This window comes from Nesoenas mayeri, assembly GCF_963082525.1.
Source record: "Nesoenas mayeri genome assembly, chromosome: 2".
Classification (NCBI taxonomy): domain Eukaryota; kingdom Metazoa; phylum Chordata; class Aves; order Columbiformes; family Columbidae; genus Nesoenas; species Nesoenas mayeri.
The window spans coordinates 1522323-1533925 of NC_137543.1; the positions used below are offsets into that span (position 1 = coordinate 1522323).

Below are 11603 nucleotides of genomic sequence, written 5' to 3' on the forward strand. Positions count from 1 at the left end.
TTAGGTAGGTGGGTCTGGAGATTATGGGGTCCAAGGTGGGTTAGGCAGGATCTGGAGATGATGGGCACCAAGTTGGGTTGGACAAGAGAACCTGGAGACGGTGGGTGCCAACACAAATTGGGCAGGACCTGGAGATGATGGCACCAAGTTGGGTTGGGCAGGACCTGGTGATGGTGGTTGCCAAGATAGGTTGGGCAGGGCCAAGAGGAGATGATGGGCACCAAGATGTGCCCAGGAGAAGCAAGAGGTGTTTGGTGCCAAGGTGAGTTGGGCAGGACATGGAGATGGTGGGCACCAAGTTGGTTTGGGCAGGAGAACCAGGACATGATGGGCACCAAGCAGGATTGGGCAGGACCTGGAGATGTTGGGTGCCAAGATGGGTCCAGGAGAAGCAGGAGATGGTGGATGTCAAGGTGGGTGCAGGAGAACCTGGAGATGATGAGCACCAAGATGAGGTGGGCAGGACCAAGATGTGGGCACCAAGTTGGGTTGGGCAGGACCTGGAGATGACAGGTACTAAGTAGGGTTGGGCAGGACCTGGAGATGGGTTAGGCAGGAGAACCAAGAGATGGTGGGCACCAAGTTGGGTTGGGTAGGACCTGGAGGAGATGGGTGTCAAGATGGGTTGGGCAGGAGAATCAGGCAATGGTGGGCACCAAGATATGTTGGACAGGACCTGGAGATGATGGACACCAATTGGGATGGGTAGGACCTGGAGATGGTGGGCACCAAAATGGGCTGGGCAGGACCAGAAAGAGATGATGGGTGCCAAGATGAGTTGGGCAGAATGAGGAGATGACAGGCACCAAGATCAGTCCACCAAGGACAAGCAGGGATGATGGACACCAAGGTGAGCTCAGTAGGACCAGGAGGAGATGATGGTCACCAAAACGGGTCCAGGAGAAGCAGGGGGAGATAATGGGTGCCAAGATGGGTCCAGTAGGACCAGGAAGAGATGATGGGTGCCAAGATGAGCTGGGCAAAATGAAGTGGAGATGATGGGCATCAAGATGAGTCCAGCAGGACTAGGAGGAGATGACGGACACCAAGATGGGTCCAGGAGGACCAGGCAAAGATTTGAGGTTGTAAGTTGGGTTGGGCAGGACCAGCAGGAGATGATGGGTGCCAGGATGAGTCCAGCAGGACCAGGAGGAGATGACGGGTACCAAGATGACTCCAGCAGGTCCACGGAGAGATGGTTGGTGTCAGAATGGGTCTCCCAAGGCCAGGAGTAGATGATGGGTCCTCTGATGGGTCCCACAGGCCCAAGCTAACATAGTGGGTGCTCAGACAGGTCCTTTGGGGCCTGGTGGTGCCAAAGCGTGGTGAGATGGGTCCAGTGTCCTGCCTGCTGCTGTGAGATGGGCACCATGACACATGTGGCCTCCTCCAGCACCCAAGGGTGGTCAACTAGCCACACGGCAGCTCCTGAGGGACCCCCAGCACCCACCCCTGGGTGCCCACAGCCCCACCCACGGTCCTCCTCCCCGCAAGCTGGGACTCTTCTGCCACCAGGATGGTTGTCACTCTGGTTCCCCATATGCCACGTTCTCCAGGTGCGCATCACTAGTGGCTTCTCTTGGCCCTGGAGGTTCTCCCGGCCCCATGGTGGCCCCATGGCTCTGCTCTCCGCTGTAGCTGGACCCAACCCCAAGGAAGACATCCCTGACCAGCCTCCACGTTGTCACCTGCTCCCCAGGTCCCCGCTGTCACCCATGGCCACAGGGGACACCCAGGATGCTCCTCGCCCACTCCAGGGGTGCTGCCATCCCCAGGTGGCCCCCAACATGGCCAGTGACCAGGTGGGCAGTGAGATGGTTGGGATGGGGCTTGGAGAACAGTCCCATGTCCTGCTGTAGGACGGGCAGGAGGGGACAGAGATGGTGGGACAAGCCACCTCCTTCTGCAGGGTCCAGCTTGTGCTCCTCGGGCGAGGGGGGTGGGACGGGAGGGGACAGGTGGTGGCGGCCGCTATAGGACACCCTCCATGAAGCTGGTGTCGAGGTGCTGGATGAGCACCCGGATGAAGGACATCTCCTTGCGGGTGTTCTCGAAGATGATCCGCGGGTCGTCCGATTGGCAGCGCAGGCAGTTGGGGGCCATCACCATGGCCAGGTTATTGACGTCCATCTTGGTGACGGCCACGTTGGCTGGCTGCACGAAGACCTGGAGGGTGGGGAGGAAGGCGGCAAGTGATGGGGTGGTAGGAGATGGGTAGAGGAACCATGTGGACCTCCTGATTCTTGGATGAGAGGGAGGTCACCATGTGGGGAAAGCCCACAGCAACTTGAGGAACCCAAAACCACCTCAAGAGAGGCCACCAGGCTGGGTGGTGGCCCTGGGGGACACACCGGGGAGGTCCTGGACCTACCTGTAGGAAGCGGATGAGGTAGCACAGCACCATTTTGTTGATCCTGGGCAGAGAGTGGACGACGGTGATGGCGGCCTCGGGGTTCTCGTAGTGGGTGATGCACTGCTCGTAGAACTCGTGGGGGATCAACGGTTCCTCCAGCTCCCGGTACCAGAGCTTCAGCAGGGAGGCTGGTGGGAGGAGCAGAAGATCAGTAGGTGTTGAGACCTGGTGGGTGGAGGACCTGATTCTTCACCCTATGGCACCCTAGAGGTCCTACCAGGAACATGGGGGTCCTCCAAGCCGGTGGGGATCTTCCACTGGTCCACCTGCAGCTTGAGGGCGTTGACCTCGTCGATGTCACCAGGGACTCTGCGGGGAGAAGAGACGTTGGTCCCCAAGCAAGAGATGGGGACCCACCTTGTAACACACTCCCCGGGCTTTGGGGACCCCTGGGTGCATGTGGGGCTCAAGGAGAACCAAGAGGGGACATCAAGGAGAATCAAAAGAAGATATCAAGGAGAACCAGGAGGTGACATTGAGGAGAACCGAGAAGAGACATCAAGGAGAACCAGGAGAGGACATCAAGGAGGAGACATCAAGGAGAACAAGGAAGGGACACCAAGGAGAATCAAGAGGGGACATCAAGGAGAACAAAGCGGGGACATTGAGGAGAACCAAGTGGGGATATCAAGGAGAACCAGGAGAGGACATCAAGGAGAACATGGAGGAGACATCAAGGAGAACAAGGAAGGGACACCAAGGAGAATCAAGAGGGGACATCGAGGAGAACAAAGCGGGGACATCGAGGAGAACTAAGTGGGGATATCAAGGAGAACCAGGAGGTGACATTGAGGAGAACCGAGAAGAGACATCAAGGAGAACCAGGAGAGGACATCAAGGAGGAGACATCAAGGAGAACAAGGAAGGGACACCAAGGAGAATCAAGAGGGGACATCAAGGAGAACAAAGCGGGGACATTGAGGAGAACCAAGTGGGGATATCAAGGAGAACCAGGAGAGGACATCAAGGAGAACATGGACGAGACATCAAGGAGAACAAGGAGGGGACACCAAGGAGAATCAAGAGGGGCATCAGGAGAACAAGGAGGAAACATTAAGGAGAATCAAGAGGAGACCAAGCCGAATCAAGAGGGGACACCAAGGAGAACCAGGAGGGGACATCAAGGAGAACAAGGAGGGGACATCAAGGAGATCCAAGAGGGGACATCAGCTGGGGATGGAGCCATTTTAGGACTAGGTTGCTGCCCTATAGGGACGTGACATCTTGTTGCGAGATGGGGCCGTGTGAAGACCCCAAGATGACTCTGGTGGGCACCAAAGAACGGGCGTGACCCTGCCGTGGAGAACTCCTCATGGCCTTGGAGCAAGGAGAAGTTGGGGGCTGTCCCGTAATGTGGTCACTTATGGCTTCCACCATGAGAAGGTCCATCATGATGTCACCATCCTGGGGGTCTCCCTGCAGCTGTAGGTGGCTTTACCTGAAGATGCCCTCGGTCTGGTCCCCGTTGAGCGCCAGGACCTCCTCGGAGAGGCGGGTCTGCACCCAGGGCAGCTGCCGGTCAGGGTACCGCTCCTTCTGCATGGTGATGATGTCCTGCAGGGAGCTGCCGAACATGGAAGGGTTGAAGACGGCGTTCTTGGCATGGCGGATCTCCTCGATGTTTGGCTTCTTCAGGCCCTGGGAGAGACAAGAGAGGTCACTGGTGGCATCAATGTCCCCACAAGCGGGACGGGGTCCTGCTCAATCCCAGCACCACGGATGGTTGTGACATGTCCAGAGCCCACAGCGTGGTAGGAACAGTGGATGGAGCCATGGATGAGCTCCAGCCAACCTGGCCAAGGTCTCCAGTGTTGGCCATGTGCTGGTGGGTGTCTCCATCCAGCCCTGGGGACTGTCCCCATGGGGCTTGGTAGGACCCCCATGCTCTGCTGTGGCGCCACGGCCATGCTGGAGCATCTACACCAAGATGAAGTGGACATGTGTGTGGTGGGAAGCAGAAGAGGAGATGGACACAGTGGACGTGCATGGTGGATGAAGAAAAGGAGATGGATGCAGTGGTGGTGGGATGCAGAAGAGGAGAAGGACACAGGTGGGACGCAGAAGGGGAGATGGACACAATGGACATGAGTATGGTGGGATGCAGAAGAGGAGATGGACCAGAGGACACATGCATGATGGAACATGGAAGAGGAGATTGGACACAGGTGGGATGCAGAGAAGAGACGGACACAGTGGACATTTGGGTGGTGCGATGCAGAAGAGGAGATGGACACAGTGGACATGGGTATGGTGGGATATGGAAGAGAAGATGGACACAGGTGGGAAGCAGAAGAGGAGATGGACACAGTGGACGTACATGGTGGATGAAGAAAAGGAGATGGATGCAGTGGTGGCGGGATGCAGAAGAGGAGAAGGACACAGGTGGGGCACAGAAGGGGAGATGGACACAATGGACATGAGTATGGTGGGATATGGAAGAGAAGATGGACACAGGTGGGAAGCAGAAGAGGAGATGGACACAGTGGACATGGGTATGGTGGGATATGGAAGAGAAGATGGACACAGGTGGGAAGCAGAAGAGGAGATGGACACAGTGGACATGCATGGTGAATGGAGAAAAGGAGATGGGTGCAGTGGTGGTGGGACACAGAAGAGGAGAAGGATACAGGTGGGATGCAGAAGAGGAGATGGACACAGTGGACATGCATGGTGAATGAAGAAAAGGAGATGGGTGCAGTGGTGGTGGGACACAAGAGGAGAAGGACACAGGTGGGACACAGAAGGGGAGATGGACACAATGGACATAAGTATGGTGGGATGCAGAAGAGGAGATGGACACTGGTGGGATGCAGAAGAGGAGATGGACCAGAGGACATGTGCATGATGGAACATGGAAGAGGAGATTGGACACAGGTGGGATGCAGAGAAGAGACGGACACAGTGGACATTTGGGTGGTGCGATGCAGAAGAGGAGATGGACACAGTGGACATGGGTATGGTGGGATATGGAAGAGAAGATGGACACAGGTGGGAAGCAGAAGAGGAGATGGACACAGTGGACATGCATGGTGAATGAAGAAAAGGAGATGGGTGCAGTGGTGGTGGGACACAAGAGGAGAAGGACACAGGTGGGACACAGAAGGGGAGATGGACACAATGGACATGAGTATGGTGGGATGCAGAAGAGGAGATGGACACAGGTGGGGCACAGAAGAAGAGATGGATGCAGGTGGGATGCAGAAGAGGAGATGACACAGTGGACATTTGGGTGGTGGGATGCAGAAGATGAGATGGACACAGTGGACATTTGGGTGGTGGGATGCAGAAGAGGAGATGGACACAGTGGACATGTGGGTGGTGGGATGCAGAAGAGGAGATGGACACAGGTGGGATGCGGAAGAGGAGATGGACAGAGAGGACACGTGCATGGGAGCTGCTGGAACATCTTGTCATGCTTTTGCTCCTGGGATCATTTCCAGACTCCCTGTTGGGTCCCTTGCTGATGAGCAGGTTTGGGAAGGACCTGGCAGACACCAGAAGGTCCCTAGAACGTCCCTGCAGATCCCCAGAAGGTCCCCAGAGGAGATGCAGCGATGGTTAAACCACGCTGGAGATACCCAGACCATCCTCATCACGTCTCTGGCACAAGCTGCCACCTTATTTCCCCCTCTCCTCAGCTTCATCCTTCCTCCTCCTCTTCCAGACCCCAACCTCAAACCCTGGTGGCCCTATGGTGGCCCTGGACGGTGGTGGCCCTCCCCATGCCCAACGCTTGGCTGATACCTTCTTGGCTCCCGTCAGAGCAGCCTTCTGCAGCTTGTTGTAGCAGTACTTGGCGTAGGTGCTGATGGCCACCCCTGCAAGAGAGAAGAGAGGGAGTGGGTGTCACCTTGGGGTCACGGGGTGGGTCACAGGAGGGGACTGTCCCCTCCTGGAGGGGGGAAGCTCATCTCAGCTCCAGGAAGGGCTCAGGGTCCACCCTGGGATGCTCCATCTCTGTCCCTGTCACCGCTCCTGGGGGGTTTTTGAGGAGAACCTTCTTGCAGGAGGTATCTCCACAACTCAACCTTCTCCCCAAGAGCCTCAGACCTTGGAGAAGCCAATGTCCTCGTACCCACCAAACGTGGAGCCCTGGAATCCTCTTGGCTCCATCACTCTGGTGGCCTTGTGCAGGGATGTCCCAGCTGTTGGGGTGATTTGTCACCCCATAGACATCAATGCCACTGTCACTTGCCCCACCATCCATCTTCTCCTCCTGATGCCACCATTTCTACCTTCATCCCCTCTACACCATCCATCCTCTCTACCTGATGTTCTTCAACAAGGAGGTGGCACCCTCAACCCTTGGAGCATCCAATGGGCTCATCTCAAGGAAGATGTTCCAGCATCCTGCATCTTAGAGCTATGGAGATCTGGTGGTACCTTCCGGACCACCCCAGAAGATGCTGGAAGCCCCATAAATTCTTCTAAGAGCTTAAAAATGGGCAAAATGAACAAAAAAGATCCATCATCTGGCACCTTCTCTCTTTTGGTCACTTTGAAATTTGTAGTTTTGACCCCTCAACGGGACCTTTTTGGTTCAAACCAAACTTGGGGACTTGGGACCAGCTACTTTTCCGTCCATCCCCGATGAGGGGGTGACCTCAAAGCTGGTGCCCATCCTTCTCCACCTGCTAGAGTCATTGAATCACGGAATGGTTTGGGTTGGAAGGGACCTTTGAAGGTCATCTAGACCAACCGCTCTGCCATGGGCAGGGACGTCTACAACTAGATGAGGTTGCTCAATGCTCTGTTCAAGGCATCACAGAAGGATTTGGGCTGGAAGGGACCTTTGAAGAACATCTAGATCATCCACCCTTCAGTGAGGGACATCTTTATCTAGATCAAGTTGCAGCCCAGGAGATGATTGGCTTCCTGGCCAGCTCCTGTCCCATTTGTCACCCACCAGTGTCCCCAAGTCCTTCACTCTCCATCCATCCCCCAGCCTCGTTGTCCCTACCCAGGTGCAGGACCTGCCTCTTGGCCTGGTGGAACCTCAGGAGGTTCACATAGGCCCTCACTTCTCCAGCTTGCCCAGGTCCTTCAGGTGGGTCAATCCCACCACTCAACTTGGTGGCATCTTGCTGAGGGTGCCCTGGATCCCACCATCAATGTTGTTGATGAAGATATTTAACATCAACGTTAATTAATGGCTACAAAGCCATTTCTTGGGGTGTCTCCACCCCAGGCTCACCATGGCTGGGGCTCCAGGTTGAGGTCCCTCAAGTTGCACCAGGAACCTCTTGGTTCCATCTTGGATGTTGAACCTTCACCGACATCCTGCTCTGGTTTTGGGGTTCTCAGCAAAACCCCCCAAACCCCAGAGGATACTGGGAAAAGGGGCTCATCCCATGACCCCCCGTCCCACTGGTGACAGTTGTGGCACCTTGGGGACTCGTGGTCACCTCGAAGTCAACATCAAACACCCACAAACTCACCAGCGTCTTCTCGGTGGTGCCGCTTAATTAAATTCCTGCCTTCCCCCTTGTGTTAATGACTTTAAAATCATTTATAATATATATGATATAAAATATCATGTGTTGATAGATAATGTTATATATAACATTATAATTTATCTATAACATCATATATTTATCTATAACATTATATGTAATACATATTAACATATTATTGATATTATTTTATATTATGGTTATATAAAATGTCCTATGTAATGTTATAGATAAATACATAAAATGTTATATATAATGTTATATATATTTACCTATGACATTATATATATAAATATAGTAGGTAATATTCTACATCTAAATATAATATAGCATAAGATACAATATAATATCATAATATATAATATCATATGATATATAATTAGAATTATAATAATATGTAATATAATATAATTATAATTATATAAAATATCGTATTATATATTCTGTGATATACATTATATATACTCAATGTTAAATATTATCTTACATGTTATACTCTATATATTATATAGTATATATTATTTGTTATATATGATATAGTATATATTATATGGTATATAGAATATAGTACATAGTCTATACCACATATTATATTTGTATCCATTATGTATTTATTAATATATATTTATATTAATTATGTATTTATTAATATATATCTATATTTATTATATATTTTAATATATTATAATATATTATTATATATTATATAACATATACTATATTTATTTTTATTATTATATTTCCATTATCCATGTTCCTGTTAAACAATATATTTAATTAATAACATTATATATATATATAAATTATCTATAAGGTTACCTATAAATATATGTATCATATATTTAGAAATAAATAACATATATTAAATAAATAACATATATTTATAGGTAACCCTATAGATAATATATGCAATATAAAATAAAACACAAAATATGATGATATGTAATATCTATATCTATAATATATTACGATATCTAATATATAACCACCCATTATATTTGTATAATTTACTTTATGTTAGTAATTTATAAGAGTATATTAAGTATGGTATAAATTTCTATGAATTAATGTTAATTTGTATTAATTCCTGTTAATTTCTTTGTGCCCTTGCTGTTATTTCCTGGGCCATGAAAGCTTTGCCCCCCGAGTTGGGGGCTTGGGGTGCAGCCCCTACCATGGTGCTGGTCGCTATGGGGCTTGGGTTTCTTGCGCAATTTGGGCTTCTTCTTAGTGCTCCTGGCCAGGATGTCGTGAATGTGCTGGGTCACTGGGCAACGGACACAGCGACGAGGAGACGATGCAACGGAAACAGAAACGCAAATTAACGTCGCGAACGGGAACGGAAATGCAAACGGAAAGGGAACTGGAACCGGAAATGAACCGAAATGAAAACTGAGAAAGGAAAGGAAAGGAAATGGAAAGTGAAAAGAAGAGGTGAAAATGGAAACGATAAAGGAAAGGAAGATGGAAATAAAATAAAATAAAATAAAATAAAATAAAATAAAATAAAATAAAATAAAATAAAATAAAATAATAAAATAAATAAAATAAGAGAGGAGAGGAAGAGAAGAGAAGAGAAGAGAAGAGAAGAGAAGAGAAGAGAAGAGAAGAGAAGAGAAGAGAAGAGAAGAGAAGAGAAGAAGAGAAGAGAAGAGAAGGGAAGAGAAGGGAAGGGAAGGGAAGGGAAGGGAAGAGAAAGGGAAGGGAAGGGAAGGGAAGGGAAGGGAAGGGAAGGGAAGGGAAGGGAAGGGAAGGGAAGGGAAGGGAAGGGAAGGGAAGGGAAGGGAAGGGAAGGGAAGGGAAGGGAAGGGAAGGGAAGGGAAGGGGAGAAGAAAAAAGAAAAGGAAAGAAAAGGAAAGGAAAGGAAAGAAAAGAAAAAAGAAAAAAAAGAAAAGAAAAGAAAAGAAAAGAAAAGGAAAGGAAAGAGAAAAGAAAAGAGAAAAGAGAAAAGAAAATAAAAGTAAAGAAAAGAAAAGAGAAAATAAAAGAAAAGAAAAGAAAAGAAAAGAAAAGAAAAGAAAAGAGAAAAAAGAAAAGAAAATAAAAGTAAAGAAAAGAAAAGAGAAAAAAAAGAAAAGAGAAAAAAAGAAAAGAAAAGAAGAGAAAAGAAAAGAAAAGAAAAGAAAAGAAAAGAAAAGAAAAGAAAAGAAGAGAAGAAAAGAGAAGAAAAGAAAATTAAAAATGAAAAATAAAAAATAAAGGAAGAGGAAGATAAAAAAAAGAAAATAGAAAATAAATGGAAATTAAAAAAGAAAATTAAAAAAGAAAGAGGAAGATAAAAAAGGAAATACAAAAGAAAATAAAATAAAAAGAAAATTTAAAAAATACAGAAGAAGGAAGAGTAAAAAATAAAATGGAAAAGAAAAGAAAATTAAAAGAAATAAAGGAAAAGGAAGATTAAAAAAGAAAATAATAAAAAAATAAAGGGAAAGGAAAATTTAAAAAAGAAAATAGAAAAGAAAATAAAAAAGAAAATTAAGAAATAAAGGAAAAGGAAGATTTAAAAAAGAAAAAAGAAAATAAAAGGAAATTTAAAACGAAAATTAAAGAAATAAAGGAAACGGAAGATTAAAAAAAGAAAATAGGAAAAAGAAAATAATAAATGAAAATAAAAAAATAAAGGAAAAGGAAAATTTTAAAAAGAATATAGAAAAAAGGAAAATAAAAATTAAAAAAGAAATAAAAGGGAGTTTAAAAAGAAGGAGAGAAAAAGGAAAATAGAAAAGGAAGGAAATGAAAATTAAAAATAAAATGGAGATTAAAAAATAAATTAAAAGTAATATTAATAAAAAGAAAATAAAAATAAAGCATGGAAATTAAAAAATGCAACAAAAAGGAAGATTAAAAAAGAAAAGAATGAAAATAAAAAATGAAATGACAAGAAAAATAAAAATAGGAAATTGAAAAAATAAATGAAAAGGAAGATTAAAAAAGAAAATAAAATGTGAAAAATGTCAATAAAATGTAAAAGAAATAAAATGAGAATTAAAAAGAAAATGAAACCAAAAATGTAAAAAAGAAAGAAAAAATGGAAATTAATAAATAAAAAAATAAAATGAAAATAAAAAAGGAAAATTGCGCTGAAAATTGAAATTAAAATAAAAAATAATGAAAATGAAAAGACATGAAATGAAAAATCAACATGAAAATAAATTAAATGGAAATAAAAAATCAAAATAATGAAAATGGAATAGAAATAAAATGGAAAATAAAGAGAAAACAAGAAATAAAATGAAAATAAAACAGAAAATAAAAAGAAAAGTGAATGACAATTGAAATGAATATAAAGAATAAATCAAATAGAAATGAAAGAAAACATAAGTAACATTAACATGAAAATAAAAAGAAATCATGAACTAAAAATCATGAATATAAAACTATGAACAAATTACACAAACATGAACCAAAACTGACGATAAAATTGAAAATGAACATGTAACGAGGAGCAGATGCCGGAGATGGGGCCAATGGGACCAATGGGGCCAATGAGGCCAATGGGGCCAATGGGGCCGGTGGCGCTGGGCACAGTCGCTGTTGGTGTCTCTGGGGTGTCTCTGGGGGGTTCTGTCCCCGGTGACACTGGCGTCACCACCGGTGACACCGATCCAGCGTGAGTGACACCCATGACATGAGCTGACACCTGCGCTGGGGACATGGGCACCTCCTGTCCCCCTGTCTGGGGATGCATTCGTACACGGGGCTTTCTCGGCCACCTTGTGGACACCTGCGTTGGGGTC

The 11603-nt window shown here is 46.4% G+C and overlaps 1 protein-coding gene across 1 annotated transcript in view; it reads right to left on the bottom strand.

The window, feature by feature from the left end:
* Positions 1-1971: 1971 nt before the first annotated feature.
* The window catches only part of ARHGAP39 (Rho GTPase activating protein 39), a gene marked incomplete at both ends in the record, with an annotated part of 153405 nt that continues 143773 nt past the window's right edge, over positions 1972-11603 (bottom strand). Inside the window, 6 exons of the mRNA XM_080339494.1 lie at positions 1972-2166; positions 2372-2541; positions 2631-2722; positions 3852-4051; positions 6158-6231; positions 9041-9133. Coding sequence (XP_080195620.1) covers positions 1972-2166; positions 2372-2541; positions 2631-2722; positions 3852-4051; positions 6158-6231; positions 9041-9133 — 824 coding nt within the window. The remainder of the gene's footprint in view (positions 2167-2371; positions 2542-2630; positions 2723-3851; positions 4052-6157; positions 6232-9040; positions 9134-11603) is intronic.